The 25,179-nt window shown below is 38.1% G+C and overlaps 2 protein-coding genes across 2 annotated transcripts; one reads left to right on the top strand and one right to left on the bottom strand.

Annotated features, from left to right (window-relative positions):
• Window positions 1-1,809: 1,809 nt before the first annotated feature.
• LOC140922932 (uncharacterized) lies at window positions 1,810-14,647 on the bottom strand. Its single transcript, XM_073372980.1, has 11 exons — window positions 14,041-14,647; window positions 13,348-13,396; window positions 12,267-12,333; window positions 9,429-9,564; window positions 9,145-9,208; window positions 7,523-7,603; window positions 7,363-7,421; window positions 7,071-7,125; window positions 6,251-6,339; window positions 3,360-3,468; window positions 1,810-2,292 (listed from the first exon to the last, which is right to left on the bottom strand). Exons 1-11 carry the CDS (start codon window positions 14,523-14,525, stop codon window positions 2,224-2,226), a joined length of 1,263 nt encoding a protein of 420 aa, XP_073229081.1. The 5' UTR covers window positions 14,526-14,647; the 3' UTR covers window positions 1,810-2,223.
• Window positions 14,648-21,846: 7,199 nt separating this feature from the next.
• LOC140922652 (dual specificity protein phosphatase 6-like) lies at window positions 21,847-24,744 on the top strand. The gene is made up of 3 exons (XM_073372641.1): window positions 21,847-22,389; window positions 22,593-23,000; window positions 23,652-24,744. Exons 1-3 carry the CDS (start codon window positions 21,960-21,962, stop codon window positions 23,969-23,971), a joined length of 1,158 nt encoding a protein of 385 aa, XP_073228742.1. The 5' UTR covers window positions 21,847-21,959; the 3' UTR covers window positions 23,972-24,744.
• Window positions 24,745-25,179: the final 435 nt, after the last annotated feature.

Below are 25,179 nucleotides of genomic sequence, written 5' to 3'. Positions count from 1 at the left end.
CTGAAATTCAAGTCTGCTGCACATTTTTTCAGCTCCAACCCAAGAGGAAAACCTCCTTTTTGTTTCTAAGAGATTGGCTCGAAAAAAGCTTTATAATTTCCCTATCAAATTGAACCATTTGTGTCGGACTTCAAGGCACGTCTGGTTTTCGTCCAGTGCCTGTGACTGCTGTTACGCTTTAAACTAATTTGCATTATGACAATTAGCACTTATACAACAGGTGCAAGGGTGGAGATGACACGTTTACTAGGCTCTTGAACTGTGAAGAAGTGAGCCCTTGCACCGGTCGTGTAAGTGCTAATTGTCATAATGCAAATTAGTTGGTAAATGCAACAGCAGTCACAGGCACCGAACAAAAGCCAGATGTGCCTCAAAGTCCGCCACAAATGGTTCAATTTTTGTTGCGACTGGTCTGGGACTCTGCCAGATCAAAGTGACCAGCCTTGACTTTGTCTCAAGAAGGGAGTAACAGATCTCAGTATTTTATTTGTCATACAAAGTCTCTAATTTTCAACGGTCACCTGTAACGCGACACCGGCGCATCCAGTAGAAAGGTCACGCGTCACCTATGGTAAGTAAATTACTTCACACTCTTTCCTGGTAATGTGAGTTTGGGTTACCAGTGCTAGTAATCAAAGTCCTGAAACAATTGTAGAAAAGAATGGGAAATTAAACCTCTATTAAGCGGCAGCAGCCACCTTTTGGCCGTCCTAGCGAGAGTTCTCCCATTGTTGTCACCTCTATTAAGCTGCCATTAAGAGCTTGATACACTTAGTTTGGCTTCATTTTAAGAATAGTGATGAAGGAAAATCCAGTGCAACATAGAATGTGACAACCGATTGTGGACCAGTAATGCTTCTTCCGTTGTGCATTTGTGGCTGCTTAATGGCGGTTCAAGTGTAACTCATAAGTTTTCGGAGTCACTGTTCCCCTTAGTACGCTTTTCTTAGTTATGGGTAAGCTGACCTGGTCTAGAATGTTCCAAACAACTGGTATAAATAGTCCCAATTGTATGTTTTAGGCCTGAAAAAGTTTACTGGACTGAGATGATCAAAGACTGGGCCGAGTTGTTCAAAGCTGTGTTAAGATAACCCAGGGTTAGTTCGAAATTTGAATTCAGATGTGAAAGCTTAAAAAGCAAATTCAGTTTAATTTTTTTTGTCAGCAATTTGATGATTGGCTACTCTAAAAAGAACAGAGAAAATTGTCTGAGAAAATGCTTCTGATGAAAAGTAAAAGAGACACGGGTTAAAATTTAACCCTGGGTTAGTGCCAATTGGCCTTCGAACAACTGGGCCCTTGGCCAGTGCTTAACCCAGAGTTAAATTAAACCCGGTTTTCTTTTTCTTGTGTTCTAAAGCATTTTCTCGGATAATTTTCTCTGTTATTTTTACAGCTTCCAATCATTATCTTGTAGACAAAAAGAATTGAAACTGAAATGCTTTTTAAGCTTTCAAATCTGAATTCAAATCTCGCACTAACCCTGGGTTATCTTAACCCAGCTTTGAACAACTTGGCTCTGATGTTTAGTTACCATGACAACTCAGCCCAGGTCAATTTAAGAACTGTATAATTTATGTTAAAATGTAACTCCAACAGTTTCAACCAGGTCATTGGTCATTAGACTGAGTCATAACACAACAGTTACTTTTATTTATGACTCAGTTCAGAAAATATATCTTTCCAAAAATAATATTATTAATACCTATAAGAACATTCTAATATTGTAGGTTTCTGACAGTGGACAAGACAAGATAGAAAAATCATGACTTCTACAGACATTATAGATAAATAACGTCACAAAGATAATCCATTTGTTAAAATACTTTATTACAAGGTCTTTCAGACTGATAATAAAGATAATGATTACTATGTACTACAACCAGCACAAGTTGTACAAAGTTGGGAAATATTATTGTGCTTTTGCAAGCCATTTATATGAAGGGATTGATTGAAAAAATTACTTATATATTTTGTGTTGAAAGGCAAATTTTAGAACTTAAAGTTTTTGGTATGAATGAAAGCAATACATACAACATTATGACCATAAATTGCAAGAAAATATCTTGAACAAGCTATTTCTGGCAGTTGCAGATTTCTTCCTTGCAAAAAGTTTTTATTTTTTTTGGTAAAGTGGCAGAAAAAACATGGTAACGTTTACCTTTAGCTAATTAGGAAAATTTTGGATTTTTGCCTATAAAAAGCAAAGCAATGTTAAAATAATTAGCGTGCTTCCATCATGTCCCTCACTTGTCTCTTCTCTTCTCTTGACAGTTGGGGTGAGAAGGCAAGCTGCAGAGTTAAATATATCAAAATATATGTCGTATTTACTATCGAGGGAAATGGAAAAACCTAAGTTAAATTACCCTTACCTTATTATATAGACATGAGTGTTTTACTGGAAAATGTACCACTCATAAAATTCATAAAAACTACATCCGGGACCCGAGTGGTTTATTTTCCATAATCTCACACGTGAGTTTATCGATGACATAATTTTTGTAATTTCCCTCTATTATTTTATCGATGTCATTTTGTCTATATAATAAAAAGAACATTACACGGCGGCTTGAAGATATGAATTTTATTTTCTTGTGGCAAAAACAATATTTTACGAACGAGCTCAGCGAGTGAGTAAAATATTGTTTTGCTACTCGGAAATAAAATTCATATCTTCGCGCCACCATGTAATATCCTCTCTCTACCAAGAATGAAAAAAAAAGATAAAGCACACCACATTTGCATTTTTAAAATTAAAATTAAAATTAGAATTAAAATTCTCTTCTGTGCTTGACTGTTTTTGAACCATTTCCCCCTGAAAACAGTGTTCATACACTTCTTCTTACATCAAATTCAAGGACCACATTTTTAAATTTCAAGGACCTAATTTATTACATGGGTTCCAAATAAACTATGAAAACGTTCCGAATAATAATGAGCTTTTGTTCTTAAGGCCAGCCATTTTTATAATGCAAAGGCACTAGTAACCATCTAAGACCTCAGCCTTTTGAATCACGCGCCATCCATGCCTGACCTTCATTTCCTCAAAGCCAATTTTATTCTGTTTTTTGGTGTTTGAAAATGTTCGTCAATTAAAATTCAAGGACTTTCAAGGCCTTGAAAAAGGACAATAAAAATTCAGGGTTTTCAAGACGTGTTCGAATCCTGTGAAAAGTTTGCCAAAAAATCCAGTTTGAAGCTGGTTGAGCATTTTGGACAAAAATGCCCACACTATACATTTAAGTTGAGCACTGTGCTAGTGTTTATTCCTGATACTAAAAATTTTACAGACTCACATTAGGGCATAAGCAGAAGACAATAATTTTAAATTTATATCAACAATTATTTTAATTACTTACATAATCATATGTGATAGAAGGTGGAGGTAAAAAACATTCCAAATGATGAAAGTGGGTTTGTGGTAAATGCTCCCATCTTGTTTTGAAGTCAACAATCCATCGAAGAGATCTAAACAATAAATCACATTTTATGCCACTGCAGTTACTTAAGGTGGGAACACACTAGGCGACATGTGCTGCAACAGGTCGCAGTGACTAATCACTGTGTGTACAGGTCAGCCGATAAGTTGCTACAAAAAGTTGCATGGCACATTGGAGAGACCAATATTGGTTCATGTGAACTGGGGAATTTTGTCGCTGCAGCAATTTGCACCAATTCAGTCTGATTTGATTTTGTGCGACTTGTTGCAGCGACAAAATTCTGTTGCTGAGACAACGATTTCCCCATAACTTCTCCAGAACACACGATATGTTGCTGCAATGTGTTGCCAGAGTGGGTTGCTGCAACTTGTCACTTAGTGAGTTCCGACCTTTACTGTTATCTTGTAGTGTTAGTATTTATTATATACATACTGTCATGCTATGACGTAAATTTTCTTACACAAATGAGTTCTAGCCAATCAGAGGAGCAAACAATGTCTTTCACACGTGGGAAAAAAAAACAATACTGTTATTGACGAAACTAACATGAAGCTACTAACTGGGGGTAGAAGTAACGAACAGTGTAAGAAAAATAAACGTGGCACAAATTCACTTTTGTGGTTTGCTGTAAATGTCCCTAAATCTCTCTCTCTCTCTCTCTTTCAATAATAGAGAGATTTAGAAACTACTTTAAAGTAATTTTATAAAGAAGTCAGGACTGTGCTCTGTTTTGTTATAAAGCACGCAGAAATTGAGGCAGCTAGAGCACAAAAGAGGTGTAGGGGAAAACCCACGACGTAGTGCTTCTTGAGTGCTCTAGCCACTTTCTACAAAAGAACAGGGAACAGTCAAGGTTTCTTTATTTGTTTCATCATAAAGAATCTGTTAAATTCCCCACGCATTACTTTCTATTTTTCAATACAAACTTTATCTCCATGTTTTATTTAAGCAATAGACCACACTTTCTATGGGTTTACCGGCGTGATAACCCACGCGGGATGTTGGGAGAACACGAGAAAAGCTTGTAAATCACGAGCCGAAGGCGAGTGATTTACAAGCTTTTCGAGTGTTCTCCCAACATCCCAAGTGGGTTATTATGCCGGTAAACCCATAGAAAGTGTGGTCTATTGCTTTTATAAAATAACTTTTAATAAAATGGAGTCTTTTAGATAAAAAATATGATTTTAGTACCGTGATCAAGTCATGTCTTCTCTCTAAAGTCATCATAAGCCAATCACGACTCACGATTTAATAGCGCTAAACTTTCTCAAAACTCAGTTCAGTCAAACAACAAACAGCAGCACTTCAAAACACGAGTTTTTGCACTCATTACATGATAACTTATGAAAGCTGTTTTACAGGAAAAGTCAACACATATTCATGCGAACGTACAATGAAAGAATACGTTCATGGTTTGTTTACTACAGAAGTAGAAATTGATTGAACATCAGACTGTACGCAGCTGTATTTTGTTGAGTCGATCCGTAAGAATCTCGTGCTTACAGAGGAAACTGGCAGCTATTGTAATGGAGGACTTCATTCACTTTTTACAAGCCGCAGTGGTTTAAGATCTGTTTCCTGGACTTTATTATGATCAAGAAATGCTGCGGTAACGACGTGGCTGCATTTGCGAAGTTGTCGCATGTAACTTTAGATGCACGTACAGCGACCGATGGAAATATGTCAGTGGTGGAGAAAGGTTTCTTTGCCGTAGCCACATATTGGCGTTAATATTTGTCGATTTGTGAAGTCAGGTGGTGTGAGGTAGGTCATGGCATCGATATCATCGAATAATTTGTGCAAATGTTGGAAAAAACTAGCCCGAAACTCTGACATCTTTCATCATCGTTGGCAGCTTGTTTACAACCTCCAGCGGCCGATTTTGTACCATATCTTGATCAGAGATCTCTTTTTGAAACAATTTCTTTGATTAAGGAATTTAATTTTGAAATAAAATAAATCAAGAATGCTAAAACTATCCGTTTTGTTGCTGGTTGGCACATTGTTAAGTTTTCCTAGAGACTTTGTACACCAGAAATTCACACAGTTGTTGTCTTTCTCTGCGATTTGGCATCGTCGTGAAATGTAAACTGTTTTCCAGCTTTGTACTTTATAACTTCTAAAGCTATGGCAGTAGCGAATTGTGACGCTCAGTAATAAAATGTGAAAACCAACGCTTTTAATATTAAGAAGGGCTGTGTAAGTAACTTGTTCTGTTTTTTAGCCTTTCTAAAATCGTTTGCAGATCAATAGCCGGTTTTGTTTATGGCTCGTGGTCCGGATGCCTTTTTCTATGGGTTTACCGGTATAATAAACCATAGGTTTTTGACCAATCAGATCACGCGTACTATCTCAGTTATTTTATAAAATTTCATAAAGCACCTTTTTCAGCCAATCAGAGTGGGCATTATATGTGAACTTTATTATAATGATTTGAGTAATAAATTTCAGAAATGTTTTTGAATACATGCATTTTCTGTAGGCTTTTCTTTAAGTCATTGAGTACAAAAGTCCTGTACAAATTGTCATGTTCGTTGGAGCCATCTAAAAGTTTGAGAGATGCTAAAAATGTAAACAAAAAGCATTTGTCACCAAAGTATTGTCGCAAAAACCACATTGTGAAATACATTAAACTAATACAAACAGACTGCATTAAGCTGTGGCAACCATTATCAATCCCAAAAAAGTTGCAGATAGTAAAAACTCAAGAATAGCCTTTCATGGGCACACTAGTTATATTCAAACTTTGAGTTGATAGTCATTGTGAGATTAAAACGTGCAAGAAAATATCCTAGGAATAATATGATCACCTGAAAGCAATGGGGGCGAAGCAAGTTCTGCACCTGGCACGACCACTGCGAGCATGCTCAACACTGTAACAATAGTCCAAATGAAAGTGCTAAAAGAGATATTACAAAATGGCAGTAACTCAGACCAGTATTAACAAAGAATAGGTCTTTTTGAAGTTACTGTCATAATATAAGAAACAAAGGAAAAAAACAAAGTTCCCCTTGGGCTCTACTTTTTAGATGTATTGTGCTTTTTCTTTTACATAAACTGTGCCTCAGTACCTGCAAAGGGAAATACATGTGGGAGATAGGTGACCTCAGAGTTGAGGAGCTAGGGTCAATAATACCACCAATGAGACCACATAACCTTCCTTGGCATTGATTTGCAACCCACATACCTTTAAGGCCAATACACACGAGGGATTTTGCTCCTGGAGCATGCTCCAGGGGCACGCTCCGGGAGCAAAGGTCCTCCGTGTGTACCAACGATTTCATGGGTATACTTCATCCTCGGGAGCAGAAATTCCACCCCACAAAATGCTCTATGATATTTAACAGGTTAAATGTTTGGGAGCAAGCTCCCAGGGCAAATTGAGCGAACTTGAAAACACTCCCTTGTGTCTACTGACACATGCAAAATGAGCCTGGAGCATGCTTCGGGAGCAAAACCCCTCGTGTGTATCGGCCTTTAAACAAAGTTCATATCAACAGCAAGAGAAACAAAGAAACAGGATCAAACTGCTTCAAAACCATTGTCCTTATGATTTTTTTGGGTAGGAAAATTTAGTAGAGTTTCTTTGCACCACTGCTTCTCTTAAACTAAAACTACAATATAACATACCACTCCATCCCACAGCAAAAAATCCAGGTCAACGCTATCATCTGAGTCACTATCACTGTAAAAATGTCAACAAGTCATTAAAAAATCAACAAAGGTATGTTCCGAACACTCAATCAACAGGACTGGTGTTACATTTACAATAACAATGGACGTAAGAAATTACCTAGTAGTTGATGATGGTTAAAGCTATATTCCTGGACAAGTCTCTGGTAACACCACAAGACTAATGGTTATAGTAATAAAAAATAATTCACTTCTGTTGCATGCTTAGGTGTAAATCGTATTCCATTACCTTTCTGAAGAAACTGTTAACACCTCAACCTTTTTCTTTTTAACTTCCTCAGACATCTCCTATTAAAATAAATTTTAGATATTCAAGTTGTTAAGAAGAAAGGAAGTGGTGGAATAAGAAAATAGACCATTAATAGGTGGATTTGTCCCCTATACCCAACCTGTTTTTTAAGTTCTCTTTCTTTTAATTCCTCTGCTGTAAGAACCTCTGCAGCCACCTTATCAATGGTATTGTCCAGCACCTGAAATTTCAAACAATAGATTGAAGTATAAGTTGTTGTCAGATCATACAAATAATACTGTATTAAAAACCAGGGTTTAAAACAGCAGCCAGCACTCTGACCACATTTTCCGGCGACTTTTAACCAAGGAAATAGATAATGTCATGCTTTGATCAGCCAATTGAAATTGAAGTTGCTGTAATGTTGGTTTAAATATTTCATAACACACCACAAAGCAGCCAAGGGATGTTTTAAAATGAGTAAAAGAAGGCTTGGAAATTTAAAGTGTGCCGCTAAAGTTGAAAAGGAGATCTCATGTTCACAGCAAATGATTAATTCTGAAGCAGAGGAATGGAGTGATGAACCGTTTGATTACGGAATTTTGAGAAGCGATTCTGCTTCAGGCGAATGAATTAATATATTATAGTAATAACTTTGCTCCAGTCCTAAATACAAACTTGTAAACTGTTTTTACTTTTATCAGCTTTATCTTATGAGTATTGATTATCAGAATGTCTTCAGCAAGGAGAGATTCACACATCACAGTCTTCTTTCTAAAAAAAAACTTAGATAAGAACTAATTTATGTATTTCTGGCAATCAGTTTCATCTAAGTATGTGATCCAAACATGGTTACCTTTCAAATTGGTGATACCGATAATTATTGATATTGATTTCCCAAATATCAGTTCTATGAACATATTTCATGAATCGCGCTGACATTGTTTCCTGGACATTGAATATTTAACTGTTCCTTTATCTACTGTGATAAATCGCAATGCTGACTATTGACAGGATGTGCTCATTTATTATTCATTATTGGGAGAAAATAAGCCTTGACATAAAAAGCCCACAGATTCAGGTTAAAAGCTGTGATTTTATTTGAACCCTGTAAAAACAGTAAATTTTAAGCCTGCACCAAAGAAAGTCAGCTAAGGGAACATACACAGCGATTCTTGTTAAGGATTATTTCTTGTGCCTTTTTTCTAAAAGAATTGTTTGTAAGAGCAAACCGGAAGTGCATTTTTACCGGAAATTATGTTACGCGCGGGAAGATTGACAGTTTCAAATAAAAGTCCCCGGATTGAGGGGAGGAGCACTTACGCCATAGAAAAAAATCTTGTGTGGATGTTTGTCTTCTTTTACGGGATTTTTTCAGTGGGAACTCTGGACTTTTTTAGGAAAAGGACTGAGAAAATTTAGGAACCTAAGGAGAAACAATTCTTATAAATTGTTGATTGGAGCAGGGGGGTGTTAGAAGACAGTGATGCTGCTGAATCAACCCTTTCAAAAGGATTTTAAACGGTGTGGTTTTAAATAATATTAAACACAGTTGTCAATTTATGTGGTCGTGTTTTTCAGGCGAGCAGGGGCAAACATGAGGAAAGTGGAGAGTGACTGCAGTCATGCACAATGGATGGGGAACTAACAGGGCTTGTCCCAAGCCTACTGTACATGCATGGACTAGGAATACCTCAAAACAATTTAATGTCACAAAAGAGAGAGCTGTTTCCTTGACTAACAGAGGGATACAGGAATAACAAATATATTTGACAACGTTACCTTGACTGGCACTGCTAATTTCAACTGAGTGCTTGCTCTACAGTTTGGACAGTTACCTGAATGACTAAACACATGAATGTGATATTTTAGATTATAATTCTCAAAATGTTTTCTGTTGTTATTAACTTTTTAAGTAGATAAAATAAAATAATTTTGGAAATACTTGACAATAATATAGAAATAATATCTGAAAGTTTCAAAATTAACATACTCATTTACCTCAAGAAGATGATAAAAAACAACACGAGAGATATACTAAAACATATTTCAAATGTAATCTTTACCTAAGCCAGTCCCTGATGCAGCTGTAACAAAAGGTGTGTGAGCATGGCAGTGTGTGAGATAAGACCATCAGTTCACGGCAGATACAACATAACAGCTCCTCATTCAGATCTGCCAGGTATTTTTTGGATCTCCCATCTAAATTTCCACAAAAAAAATAATATATTTTAATTCCAAGGGAAAATCAAAAACAAAAATTAAAACAAAACAAAAATTATCACAGAAAAGTAAAGCTCAAGGAAAAATATTTTAGCAAATATTAATTTTCTAAGTCAGCTGGTGTAATTTTAGGCCACTAACCATTTCTATTAAAATTAAAAAAGCCAAAGAAAGATGATGATAATGTTGTAAAATAGTAAATACATTGTAGGACATTATTGACTGCAGTGCTAGTAAAGGCAGCTTATTATTATGCCATTAGCTATCAGAGCTTGATTTTTAGCAAACTGTGCTCACAATAATTGAGCTCCTTTTGAAAAATTACGCCTCTTTTCCTTGAAGTATGAGATCATATAATGGGACTTTTCTCACGTCAAATGGCCCCTTGGCCTTCTATTTGTCTTTGGTTTGCCTTTGGCTCCGATCTCTTACAATTTGAGCAAGTTCCAGCCTGTCAAACAACTATTCTTCTTGTGTCTACAAGTTGCTTGACGCCATCAATTTGCTGCTAGTGAAAGCAGCAACTGAGACCAATGCAATCTTTACCTCCTCAGTGTTGTGGTAACCTCCCTCCTCCCCCAGACATAAGAAGGATCTTGTGTCATTTGTGCACCTCTTGGTCGAGTATCGACTCTGATATGGCACTACTGGCTGATATCTTTATATGTCAGCCGAGTATCAGTCACCACGCAATCGCTATATTGGTCGACTGTTGGTCAACATGTTGATCGATATGTTGATCAACACCTGAACAAGTGTTGGCCAACATGTCAACCAATATGTCGGCCTATACATGGCCAGTATGCTGACTGACACCTGGCTGGCCGATACGGGGAGTGATAATTGTCAGTGGCATATCAGTCGATTGTGTTTTAAAATTAGAACAAGGGAGCTGGGTTTCAGTGTTACGCATAAGATATCGCGGTCGGAGGTTTGAAAATAGTTTCTGTTCTGTTGTTCGTGTCATCCCACATCAGCCTCACTGAGTCAGTTTGTTGGAATTCTGCCATGGTTCTATGCATTTGTTAATGTTACATTGTCCTTGAATACCTCTTAAATGTGATGCCATAGCAGTCCCCATTTTTTCCAAAAAACAAAAATATCAAACTGGTAAAATCCACCAAAGCCCCTTAAAAATTGCTTCATGGACACCACAACAACTACAATTTGAGCAGACACAATACATATCATCGATTAAGTATCATAGAGTATCAGCCGAATGTCGGTAACCTATCAATGTCTGCCGACTATCGGTCAACATACCGACCAAACACAATCATGTAATGATTGTAGAATTGCATGTGTGCTTAGGTGTGTAGTCCATGTGTGTATGTATGCTTTGTGATAATTACTGTAATTGTTGTACTTTGGAATAAATGAAATAATAATAAAAAAACACAATCCACCAATCTGTCCATCTACCAACATGACGACAGAGAGTCAGCGAACCAAAGTCAGCCAAGTCAACTGGGAGTTGGCCGATATGGCGACCAAGAGTCAGCCGTCATCTCGGCCGACATGTCAATCGAGTTATATCGGCCGATAGCATTGACCAATACCAAACTGAGAGGTGCACAAATTACACAAGATCCCATAAGAAAATAGACTAAACCATGGACAGAACTAAAAATTTGAGAAGACACAAAAATAATATTATACCGTATCAGTGAAGTATTGGCTGAATGTCGGTAGCCTATTGATCGATATGTCCCCTGACTATTGGTCAACATACCGACCAACACAATCGGCCGATCTGTTGGTCGACACATCAGCCAACTCTCAGTCGGTTATCGCTCGACCTATAGGCCAACATGTCAACCAAGAGTCGGACAGCCGATGTCAGCCAAGAGATTGACCGGGAGTCGGCCGATATGTTGACCGCTATGGCGACCGAGGGTCAGCCAACATATTGATCGAGTATCAGCCAGTAGCGTTGACTGAGACTCAATCAAGGGGTGCACAAATTACACAAGATCTCATAAGAACATAGACTAAACCATGGACAGCACTTAAAAACAATCACTCTCTGACAGCAAGCAAGCCTGTCTTTGGTAAAGTTCCCTCTAAAAATCCTAAAAATATGTCTAGTAATGCTACTTTTATAAAAAGTGCAAAAATCACTCCCACTTTTCCAAAAGATGGCAAAAATTATGCTAGCACAATCGATTGGGGCCTAACAGTTATACAACGGGACACTGACTGGACCTTTATTAATTCAATACTACCAAAACAAGAAGACCACAATTCAAAAATTTGGATAACAGTTGATTTTGTCAACAAATGTTAACAACTTGGGTCATATTCTTAGTTTGTCAATGCAAAAAGGAGAACTCACGTAGTCACATTCCTGAGCATTTTTCAGGCCAAGTGGAACAATGGCATCCTCTGTCATCCCAAAAGGACAAAAGTTCTCACAGTTATGGCCTCCTAATGCTAACCAAGATCAACTGTCATGCATATCTTTGAATTTGCAGTTTATCTGTCTCTTATCAGAAGTATTTTTTGTGGTGATCCCAATACATTTACCACAATATCTAGCCTTCCCTACTAAAAAAAACTTTCAATAATTTATATCAAAGGTATTCAACTTCTTAGGTACTACTCAAGAAATAATCTTTTAAGTTCTTATTTTATTATCTCTCTTTAGCATTACATACATAAGATATTCTCTTGAAAAGTACCTTTTTCATTATCCCTGGTTTCTTCGTGACTATCTTTTTCACATTCTACATCCTGATCTTTTGAAACCTGTGTTTTTAATTATTAAAAAATTCAAAGAGTTTGAAACACTAAACCTTTTTTAAAATTGCCTAATTGGGTTTTGCAAAAAATAGGTCACTACTTGAAAGAAAAGTTGGGTGCCCTGTTCAAAATAGCTATTGCAGAGCCGTAGCTAGCGGGGGGCAGGGGTAAGCTGCCCCCCCATGGACCTGTTGAGCCAGACAAATCAAGTCTGTGGATGGATTTGTTTGCTTTGGACTTGGTTATTTTAAATGTAGTGACTTGCAATTGTTGGCCATTTTCATGGCAGAGAAATTGGTTGGCCCATGGTGTGTGCAAATAGTAAGCACAAGGTTAGTTAGCCAACCATCATGCAGTATTGTGAAATGTTTACTGTACTAGTGCTTGGGTATACAGTGTGTTTCAAATTAACAGGACCTGGGAAATAAGCTCTTGTAAGCACTGAAAACGCCTGCCTTTTCACAGTTATTCAAGGTCAATTTTTTGGAGACATATCTTATGAAGAGTGTTAAAAAATACCATTTCATAGCCTCCAAATTTGAGCCTTTTCTGGGGGAAGATACCCCCGGACCCCCCTGCAAGGCTCCTGCCTTCAGCACTCACAATAATACCCCCCCCCCCCCCCCCGCACCCCTCATTACAAAAAACTTAGCTACGGCCCTGTATTGTGCATCCTATATTACTTTACAGCTGTCAAACAAGAAGTGCATGCAAACTTCATATCATAAATTTGCAAAAAATAAATTTGAATAATTGAAAACACAGGCCACTTTTCACGAAAAATAGAAGACCACAGGACATTCCAAAGTAGATTTTCTATGATCCATGAGTTCTAATGATCCAGTAAGAAAAGCAATGACACAGGGACGTAACAATCTCTGGTAGTGACATTGATCTGTTAGTTTTGAAAAGCTTTATATCCCTAGCATTTTCAGGTCCATAAGTGTGTAAGCAGTGCAAAGCAATATGAGTCATAGCCCTCATTGGGTGTGTTTTGACAACAAGTTTGCATTTTCTCACCTCTTTACCTCTTTTCTTGGACTTCTTGTTCTTATCCACTGGGAGGTCACTAAAAGATTAAAGAAAACTGAAGGAATTTTCTCACTGAATTAAGAGAAGATGCCTTCTCACTGAAGGTCCAGGGGGATGGGGAGGGGGCTGTGCACTTCTGTAAAGTCTTGGTTGATGACCTGTGAGTGGGGAACTCGTACAGTATCAGGTGGCACGCGTAGGACCTTTTTTAATATGTGGCTCAATAGGGTTTTTCAGGGTCAATACATGTAGTCCCTATGTCACTGTCAACAAAGATTTGGAGAAATTACCACCACTGATGTATTCGATGAAGATGAAAATTTGTCATGATCAGGGTTACTATGACATTGGAGTTGTCAAAGCAATGAAATGATTCCATTACCTATTTCACTTGCAGCCATTTTCTTGGCATTTTGATCAAACTGGGGACGTATTGACCCTGAAAAACCCTATCGAGCCACCTTAATTTCAGTTCCAGTCTAAGCTGTTAATATACCAAAACCCGTTTATCTGAAAGACGAAACCTTATTCAAGACAATTTTTATTTCTATATCATATAACATTCTATATCCTTATAAGGGGGGTCAGTAGCTGAAGAGAAAAAGAAAAGGAACGGGGGGGGGAAATGTCCCATTTCCACAGTAGAGGGGAAAGTAATGAACTGCGCTTCACACTTTGTACCTTAATAATAACTCTTCACTTGTCGATACAGGCTGTTTTCGTTTGCTTCGACGACGTACTTTACCATCACTAGTGCCTTCACCAAGAGAATCTGGCTCTTCAGAGCTGCTGGGACGTACCTCCACAAAAACATACACCAGCTCTGAATCATAAGACCGCACTATCTGTCCTTCTTTAACTTTTTTCTTAACACCGATGCCACCGAAAACAATCTCATCTCCTTCGCAAAGCACAGCTGAACTCCGCTTCTTTTGATTTACAATCATTCCGTTCATTCCTTTGCAATCAATTCTATATTTTCCATCAACGAAACGAATTTCCGCGTGTAAACGACTTATCATCAAGGGAGAGACTGAACTATCGATAACAACATCTGAGCTTTCATTGCAACGACCAAAACGTGTAACTGTTGGCTTGAGCAAAACTTTTTCTGGCTGGAGTGACGGGTCATAAGTTCTTCCTTCGATATGTTTCAGGCATAACATTTTAAATCACCTGTTAAAATTAACAATGAAGTCTTTCTTTAGCATCCGAAATTGCCGCCATGTTGACTTTCACTTCGGCTAACTGATGACGATTCCACTCGAAAGAATACTCGGAGATACTCGGACAAGATCGGGTAGATCCGGCTAATGGCCACAGACAACCCACGCTCGCGCGGAAGAAAAAACTAGAAACGTGGGAACGTCAATGATTCCTCTTCTGACTCTTAAGGTCATTCCCCTGAAATAGAACTTAACATAGATTTTTTCTCAAAAGAATACTCGGAGATACTCGGACAAGATCGGGTAGATCCGGCTAATGGCCACAGACAACCCACGCTCGCGCGGAAGAAAAAACTAGAAACGTGGGAACGTCAATGATTCCTCTTCTGACTCTTAAGGTCATTCCCCTGAAATAGAACTTAACATAGATTTTTTCTCAAATTTTGTCTATTAAATATTCATCATACTAGGACTTCGAAATCAAAATAAAAAAAGGGGGGTGCCGGTATTCGTTTACGAGCTGCGAGGGCTCGGCCCCTTTGAAGCAATTTTCGACACTTCCGGTTTGCTGCCTTGCACCATGGACTATACAAATAATTAGGCCTAATAACACTCAGAATACCATTGATTGTGCGAAATAAGGTTATACATATTTAGAGTTGGACAAGGGTAACACTTTCAAAAGGCTTTTGGTACGAAAACGCATACGTTGAGGAAGCACTACCCTAAATTCGTTACCATGGTTACCATAATTTAAATGAAAAAATGAGTATTGGCTTTATTGTTTCCTATATATCTTTTTTTCTGAACATAGAAAATTGTCCATTCTTTTTGTGTAGGCAGCCTATTGTTTGTAGAGTCAAACAAGTGAAAAAAAGAGGGGGGTGCCGGAATTCGCTTAGAAGCTATGCCATCATTTTCTGTTCCCAGGTGGGCAGGCCCATTTCTCTTTCCAGGAAAAAAAACATCGTAAATTTAACTGCAATTATTCGTACAGATCTACTTTTTGGTTGGTAAGTGACAGGTTAAAGGAATGCTCCATCTGGGCTCCTGATTGAGGACAAAATGATGAAAAGTGGTTGCCATGGCAACCAAATTAACGTTACTTTGTTACAATAAAAAGAACAAGCAACACTGAATCTGATATTTAATATGACACTTTAATTCTGCCTCGAAAGTTGCAGCTGCCGGCTTCGATGCATTTCTTTTTTGTGCTAACGCCTCCGTCACCTTCCACATTACAACACTTCCTTTTCCAAATATTTTTTAACTTCTCTTGTCTTCCCTTTTCTTTTGAACTTACTAAAAAACCTTTTTTATCTCTCGACTTGGTGCCGACGCCGAAGGTAGCCATCTTGAAAGATTACGTGACCAGTGTTGCAACATTATGCGCAGTAGAGATGCGCAATGCAATTCAGGGGAATGACCTTAAACTTTCTATAAGTCCGTTTTGGTTGGGTCATCGCTCAGAGGAGAAAACTTTCGTCGCTCGCTTTCAACCTCGTCCCCAGGGCGCTTTTCCCTGGCTTTGGAGTGGGCGGGAAAAGCCTTTCACTCGCTTTCGATCGCTCAAAAAGTTGACTCTGATTTCTGTGCGTGCCATGAAAGATGGACCAACAAGACAATAGATAAGGATTTTGTGTTAGCAATTTCTTACAAGTTCTGAGAAAAGAAAAAGAATCGTTTCAAGAAATTTGGTAGATAAATCCTTATCAAACTTTGTTGAGGAGTGTTAAGCAACAGTAGTTTGTAACTCCAAGGGGGGTGGTATTATTGTAACGTCAGCTTGTAGCAGAAGTGTCCCATCCCAGGGCTTTTCCCTTAGAAAATGGAAGCCGAGCGGGAAAAGGCCAGGCCAGGGAACAAGGTTGACAAGTGAAAATTATGCCGACGAAGAGATCTGGGTAAACCTTTGACTTTTATTATTATTCCATCGCTCATATAGTACAAACTGAGTAAAGCCAAAGCCGGGGGCTTATACGACCTGTGGTCAGAATGACAGAAATTGTTTTATATAGAAATGAAGACTGTAGGCTAAACTACAAAACTAAAACAAAATACAAAACTGAAATTAAATAAGTTTACATGCATGCAGTCCTATAACAGAAACGGAACTATTAACAAAACTAACAATATGAGAATCCTGCGCTATATGACTAGATGAAACAGTGTGATGTGAAAGGTATCAAAAAATATTAACAGGTAACAAAGAGAGTTGGAGGAGTGGTCGGGAATAATTAGCGAGGCAAAGGAGATGGTCAATATCAGGTTAGTCTTCTCCTTTTAAGGACCCATCAGTCGTCACTTATGGTTTGTGGGAAAGAGTAGTTGACTCCGATCAGGCGTGGGTAGGTCTAGGGTCAGGAGTATTAATATAACTTACTTTGTCTTTTATTACACGTCAGGGGCGGATCTAGGGGGAGGGTGAAGGGGGTGCGCACCCCGCCCCCCCCCCTCCCCCTGAGATGACCTGCGGTTTTCTAATACAACTGGTATTCTGCAAAAAAAAAACTATGTGGTTTATTGGTGTTGAAGTAGAGCAAGAGACGAGTGCACCCCCTCCTAAAAAAAATCCTGGATCCGCCCCTGCTTGATGTTCCCTACCCTCGACCTCTGGGATACTGATTAGTCTCATCTACGATATAATCCCTGCAAATAATTGCAAAAAAAAAAAGCAAGTGTCGCAAGATGACTTTATCCTGCAACTAAGATCGAGCGGTAAATATTCACGGTTTTCTCACATGTAATGAAGTCCTTGTAGCCATGTTTGCCCAATCTTTGCTTCTATACGACTTCTACTTCAACCACAGAAACTTTCACTGAGAGCCCGCAAGTTGTCTTTTATTTTTAAAGCCAGTTAGTTAAAAGTATTCTTCAGTGTTATGTGGGTGTGGGAAAGTTTATTTGCTTCCGGAGATGTATAGAGTTTGTATGAGCCCAGCAAAATTGAAAAGGCGAATGACGCTGCAGCTGCATGGTTCATCAGCACTCAACTTTTTTTTTTGCTTGGCAATTGAGGAGAAGCGATAAAAACTGTATACAACATTTTTATGAATGTCGAAGTTGTGGTTGTAATTTTTATCATTGTTTACACAACTTGCAAGAAGAAGTCGCCCAACGATCATCTTGATTCCGGTTACTACCCGCTTATACAGGTTCTGCGATCAGGCGTCCTTTTTTGCAATGGAGCGCGAAAGTCGATCACAGGTTAAAAATCAGAGGTAAAATTCAAGCATTGCTCGATCTAGTGTGTGGCGAGTTTTGCCGTAATGATGGACCTTCATTGGACAGACAGAAAAGAGTCGGTCATCGGATTGAAACGTTTTGGGGAAATGGTTTAAGTCAAGTCTTAATTGCGCAAAAAAGAATATTGTGCAATTGTGTTCGTTAGACACAGCCCTTTCCGGTTGCCATGAAAATGAAAGTATTTTGCCCCAGTCTCACTTCATTTAGGTCTTTGAGAAATAGTATAATGTGATTAAACTGCATCATATTCATTTGTTAAGAAGGTTAATTTTTCTTGGAGATTTTGCTTTTTGGCCTTATCGTTAGCTTTCTTGTGAAAGCTACTGTTGTAAAATGTGGTCGTTATTATTATTATTATTATTATTATTATTATTATTATTGTTATTATTATTATCATTACCTTGTAAATACTTTTGAGGCTTAATTGAACCCACACTATCAAGACTGATGTATAACTGAAGCGTTTTATAATCACTAGAAGTCAAGTCTCCGAGATTTTGTTGGAAATTTGTCTCCTTCAGATTGTCTGATCTGTGTTAGGTCATGCAGCATTTTGCAAACAAAAATTAAAGCAAGAGGTTAATTTTCTCTATCTAAATAATAGTACGGATCATCAGGCCAAGTACTCCCAGCAAAGTAGTATTTATTGCTCAACTCTCTAAACTCTCCCTATGAAAGACGGACACCTTGTACTGTACCTCAAAATATCACGCCAGACGTTTCCGGTTTCGCCTTTCATTAGTGGCCGACACTTGCTGATATCGTTCACCCGATTATAATTTAATAGTGAAAAGAAAAAAGTAAAGGCGGGGCCGGGTGCCAAACCGAAAAAAGGCCTTTTTATTTCCGTAAAGCTTTTGTAATTTCAGTTATCCTTCCTTTAGATATATATAGTTGAAGTGAAAATAAAGTTTTCATTAGGCAGCAAAAATTGTTGAGGATAAAATTTTCCCAACTTAACGTTAACACATCAATTAGCTGACAAAATAAAAATAACTGCAACTTCAAAGAATGATAAATCAGCTGGATAAATAAAGTTATTTGCCTCTTTTGACGTGTACGTTGAACATCAGGCTGCGTGGGCTTGGTTTCAGAGTAATAAGTAATAAAGTATACTTTTTTTGTAGGATTTCTTCGCTATGAAAAGAGTCAACGCCTTCGCGGAAGTAATATTGAGATTTTTCATAGGGGACTGAATTAACAGGTGTGAAAGGGAGGTTACCAGGTATCAAATTTTAATTCATAAATGAATTAAATAGTGGTATTATTTACTATTGCCTATAAAACTTGAAACTTATGGGCATCTTCCTTGTGGCTCGAGGCTGATATCTATTCAGCCGTCTTCAGCTGGTAAAAAATAACCGTTGCAAATTATTGTTTGTAACATCATGCCGTCATGGGCTTTCAATTTGACCCAAGAGTTAGAGATCCCTTCAGATAAGCCAATACTGAAAAGTGTGACGTGTAAAATGATATTTTAGTAGATTTTCCAAAGGGCACTGATTGGTATTTCCTAATAATAACAATCACTCATAAAAGATTGTTTCTTTTCCTGTGGATTATATAGAGCCGGAGTGGCTTTGAGACTAATCTGCTGATGTTGTCCCTACTTTAACACTCCACGCACGCAAGCTAATTTAATTTTGTTTTTCCTAATTCTTACTCGAACTTTTACAACTTGAAAAAAAAAATAACAGATTAGGTTTTCTGTAGTTTCTTCTAATGAGCGAGAAAAGATAAACACAACGGGATTTTTATAGAAGAGCCCGAGCCAGCGCTGAGACCGGATATGGTTGTGAGCGTGGTGTAGTGCCGACCAGTTTCTGACTGACAAACACTCAGCGCTCAACTGAAACTGAGGCAATACTGATGAAATTAAAAAGGTCTTGAATGATGTAATTTCTGATCCAGTTACTCACAGGGGCTCACAGAATAACGAACCACCATCCCCACTTGAACATAACGGTGTTAATCAAGAATTTTGTCCGGCCTCACGTTTTACGTTCTCGTTTTTGTACTGCTGTATTGAAATACCACCGCGAGCAGCGGGTTCTCTCTTGCATGGCTTCGCGTAGTTGGTTTTGGTTTGCAAGCGAGGAGAACGACTTTCATAAATGTTAAGAGATAAACCTCTGATCGCAGGGTAGTACTGAAATACATAATACATTGATAATGAACCCAACCCGTGAGAATTCATTTTGTCGTCGTTGTTGAGTTTTATCGAGTTCTTTAGGACTGAGCGGTGATAAGGCTAATCGAGCACTGTAACCAGAACACTTAGATCTGATGTTAGAGTTCTGTGGTTCTTTTGAGACTTTTGACAACAGCTGCCAAAGAGGATTGACCAGAACATATATATCCTAATTGCTGAAAACGAAAACGACTCTAACGAAAACATTGATTCAGTCTTTTATTTCAACCTACCCTGCGAGCAGAGGCCCTTCGATCTTCGAAGGGCCTCTGCTCGCAGGGTAATTTCAACCAGTAATGTAGAATAAAGTTCATTTGAACTGACTCGGCTGATCATAACACTTTTAAACAGTGTTCAAACAAAACCCAAGAGGGGGCAAAGTCTGGCATCAGGAGGAGACGAAACAAAGACCAGGAAGGAACAAGAGACTATTATTTGTACTTGAGCGAGAATCGCTACTTAAATTATCAGGAAATCATTTCAAACTATACTGAACCATTTTTACCGTCACCGAAACTAAAAAGCCGAAAGCCGAAAAACAACACTTGGAACACTTTTAGTGAGTCTCCATTGATGAGAGTCACTTCCGAGACATGGAGGTTGAAACTGATTTCCTATGAAAGGATATGTAAAAACGTTATCACAGCTCTGTGACTTGTGCCGCCTGCAGCGGACAATTTCAAAAATTCTAGAAAAATTTGAAATCTCTAGCCTTCTTCCTCAATAATCATCCAATGACTGTTACTGTTTCTGATCATCCATCCTGAGTTCTGTTTTGCGGTGAACCCAGCCCTCTCACCACAACCAACCAACACTTCTGACACTTCTCTTTATCGCTGGGGGTGGGAGTCATAAGTTTCCGATAATTTGTAACCAAAACAAAAAGGGCAGAAATTCTTGCTGTAAATGGATTCGTTACCTGATCCCACCCACTTTTCCTGACTGTTTTTAAACCTAAGGGTTTTATAAATAATCCCGATATATTCGCAGAGAAAATATTATTTCAAATGTCAAAACTTGAGCATAGAGATTTACAGGTTGTTGAGAAAGACTTCATGGTCTACTTTTATATGGGTATTACGCGAATTTTTTGTCGGGTTTGTTGATCTCAGAATCTCATTTCCGTACGAATTCAAAGTTTAAAAGTAATAGGAAACAGTGAGAAAAAGAATAAACCAGAAATTCGGGTTGGTTGGTTTGTGACTGGTTCTCCGGAAATGCTATGGCTTTCCACTGGCAAACCTCTGACCTCTCTGTTTGAGAAATATTCTGAAAATGAAATCAACCGTGAAGATTGATCACTAAAAACATCAACCCCTGCTTGAACAAAAATTCTTCTATCACTTCTGCGCTGAAAGACTGTAAAACACAGATACCAAATTCGGAACTTTAAGCGTTGGTTGGTGCCTAACAATCGAAAAGAAGAATGAATTTAATTGTTACGTAAAGGAAAGCGTAATACACTTTGAATAGCAATTAAAGTAATTAGACCGCGCCCTGTTTGTCGTTGTTTTTACCCGCAGGATATAAATGAATATTTTATTACTAGTAAAATGTGGAAACTTGGTGGACTTTATCCCTACTAGCAAGGCGTCTTTCGGTTACCTAATATAGAGTATGTTCGTATCATGAAACCATCTATTGCACTGGTATTTCGCAAGCCTGTTATGATTAATTTCGTTTAGTCACTGTTATTTCGTCCAACCGGAAGTGTTTTGACAGGCCTTAGAAATAAAATCCCTCCTTTCTCTCAAGTGATAAAAGATCGCTATGGAGACGATGACGAAGAGCTAAGACGTTTTGTGGAGTGGCTTGTGATTGGTCCGTTGGGACATACCAATACTCAACAGGGATAATAACTGTCAGTCATTTTGGCACTAATAACAATGTGTTCATTTCACCGCACCGAATGGTTATGAAGTACAGTTGAGAAGAGAACATCTAATCGCACGCTTTGACTTCACCGCTTTTTTACGTTTATCGAATTTAAAATCCAAATGCCTTCATTACTACTAGAGAGCCCACAGAGTTACCGACGGATTCAAATAGAGAAGAAGAAATCCATGGCCAAGGGAGCCACAGTATCGTGGCTCTCTGATCAGTTGAGCCGTGGCTCTTTCCTTTTACTCCTTGACTGTCGCCCATTCTCCGAGTTCGCCCGCTCTCACATACAAGGGGCAATCAACCTTACTATACCTTCGTTGATGTTACGGCGACTAAAAAAAGGCATGAACTTCGCTATTAGTTCGTTGATCACATCAGAGGAAGGAAAAGCACAATTTAATCGAAATCTTCGCCACGCTTCAGGGATAGTTCTGTATGATTCAGACACTACTGAGGTGTCCAGTGTTTGTTGTGGCAGTGCTCTTGGAGTTCTACTCAAAAAGTTTTCTGAAGATGTTAGCGCTCCAGTGTGGCTACTTGAAGGTACGTTCGAGACGATTTTTTCTTATCTATGAAACAATCGCTAGCGTTGTTTCTTTTAATTGGCTTGCCTAAATTTTAGTAATCTCAACCACCGACTTGTTAGTAGTTCTTTTGCTTTTCTGTTTTCAACATTTGTTTACTTTTGAATTTACCATTGCTGGCCGGGTTTAACCCTCATCTTGCTATGACTTTGTTTTTTCTAGGAGGATTTTCAAAGTTTGAGAAAAAGTATTCAGCATTTTGCGAACAAGGCGAGGATATGGAGAGACCACTGCTGTCCCTGTCAGGGTTAAAAATTCAAGACAGTGAAGAAGATCATGGCCCATTGAGATTTGAGCCGCCGGCTACACCATTCATGGTTACAGATCACCAAGAAAGTCAAACAAAAGTTCCTGTTCAAATTCTGCCACATCTATACCTTGGCAGTGAAAAAGACTCTTCGGATCTAGAAATATTGAAGAAATACGGAATTTCTTACATCTTGAACGTTACTCACGACAAACCAAACTCTTTTGAACATTTGCCGGGATTTAAATACAAGAAACTACCAGTGGAAGACAACTGGAGGGCAAATCTATCCGACATGTTTCCAGAAGCGTTCCAGTTTATCGGTATGTAACAAATAATTTTTTTATTATTACAGCTGTATCGTTTCTAGCAAACGCAGCCATTTTGTGTTTGATGGGTAATAATTTTGATTAATAATTTAATAAGATTGTTGAATTACTAAGTACTGTTCAGAAAAAATTACATGGCATAGTATAGATACTGCTTAAATACGCTTGGGCAAATAACTGCTAACTTGCCCCGAAGAAGAAAATTAACATAAAGGCCAATTTGCTAAAATGTTTGGAGCAAAGAAGCAAAATGTTTAACATGCATAGTGTGGGAGGGATCCATGATACGCTAAACGTTTCAGCTCGTTGTTTGTTTAAGAGTGGGTGAGCTAGTAAGCACTAAAAACTCGCACACAACATTGACGTAGATATTGTGCGTAACAAAGGTTGTAAGCGTCCCATGGCCATTTTCTTCTGCGTTTGTCTCATCGAGGATCACTCGTAAATAATTTTAAAAAAACACCTGTCTTGCGCTCAAATGTTTTTGCCGCACAAGCAGGAATTGTCAATTCCCTTCTGAAGTACAAGTGCTAACCTTTATTGTTGAAAAAGTCGATATTGGTCTTGCGGCTTTTATGTAAATTTGATACCAGCATTTAATAATCATCTAACGATCATATTTTTTTTCCTCTTTTTCTTCTTCAGACGAGGGAATAACGCAAAATCGTGGCGTCCTTATTCATTGCCTTGCTGGCGTGTCCCGCTCTGTAACTGTGACCATAGCGTACCTCATCTCGGCACTCAACATGACTTTAAACGAAGCCTATGATTTCGTCAAACAAAGAAAACCAAGTGTAAATCCTAACCTAAACTTCATGGGACAACTGTTGGAGTTTGAGAGACAACTAAGAACGCCGCAAACTCCAAGTTCAACCACAAGTTCTCTGTCTAGTGACTGCAGCTTGGACGGGGAGGAGGATGTGGACTGCCTGATGGTAGCCCCGCGCTTTCAGAAACTTTCTTAGTTTAATGCCATACTCGTTATTATTGCTAATGAAGACAGACTGTGCCTCAAAACCTAATTCGAACTTATTCTATGAGGTAATTTAGGGGCATAAAAAGAATCTTGTGAAGAGTTCTAGAATCATTTCGAGAGAAAACGTAAGATACATGAAAGAGAAGTTTGTAGATTTTATTATTTGGGATTATTCAGAAATTCTATTGATATTACTAACAGCTCAATTGGATGTTGTTGCATTGATTTGGGCAGTTCTAAAGGAATTTTGCATCATATGCAATTCAATTGTAAACACAACTTTGTGTTAATTTCAGTGAATTACTACTACCTAGACACCATACGAATACGACCTTTTTTCCTTGGCTAATGTAATTAACTGCTTTGCTAGTTCTAATCTTACGTTGTTTTCAACTTCAATCAAAGTTTTAGTAACAACTACGTTACTTGGTCAAAAGATTTTTTCTTCATGGCAACCAAATCAACTTAGGAACTGATTGCTCAAATGTGTTTATTTACATCTGATTTACTTTTCATTATACATTCATGGAACATCTATCACAATCTTTGACAATTTGTAAATGAAAGTAATTTATACGCGATGTGTGTAAATACGTTACATCAAATATTGAAATATATTCTGTTAGGCGCTTTAAGCCCGGGCAAAAAAAGATGAGCTGTATATATTTGTACTTTATTGTTAGATCTACAAATTGTAAATATATTATTAAGAGATATCTACTTTAATAATAAATCCAGAAAGTTCTAAGACTATGAAAAAAACGTGTTGTGGATCAGTGATTAGAAATAAAACATCGTTGAAGGTGGTAGAGCCGAAAGGAAGGAAGTGCAGCGAGTCGTTAAGCTGTGGTTTTAATCACGAGATTTTGCCTTAGGCTTTTTTTCCTAATTGCTTTGTTGCCTTCAAGGAAACAATCAATTCAGTGTTGCGCGATATCCCAGTTAATTCAAACTCTCTGCCTTAGCTTCTACTCGTTTCATCTTGCCCTAAAATCTTAATCACTAACCCTAACAAGATAAATAGAAGGTACAATGTTACAAGATTGAAATACAAGAACTTATTGCTACGCACTTCCGGAATTTGGTAATACAGTATAGCAAGACCTTTACCCCAACGTGTATTGATTCAAATCTATTCCTGAAGAGCCTGTATCTGAAAAATGAAGAAATACCAAACTATAAGTGATCTCGGATAAC

This window comes from Porites lutea, chromosome 13 (genome assembly GCF_958299795.1).
Source record: "Porites lutea chromosome 13, jaPorLute2.1, whole genome shotgun sequence".
NCBI lineage: Eukaryota > Metazoa > Cnidaria > Anthozoa > Scleractinia > Poritidae > Porites > Porites lutea.
This window is presented reverse-complemented; position numbering and strand designations above follow the sequence as displayed.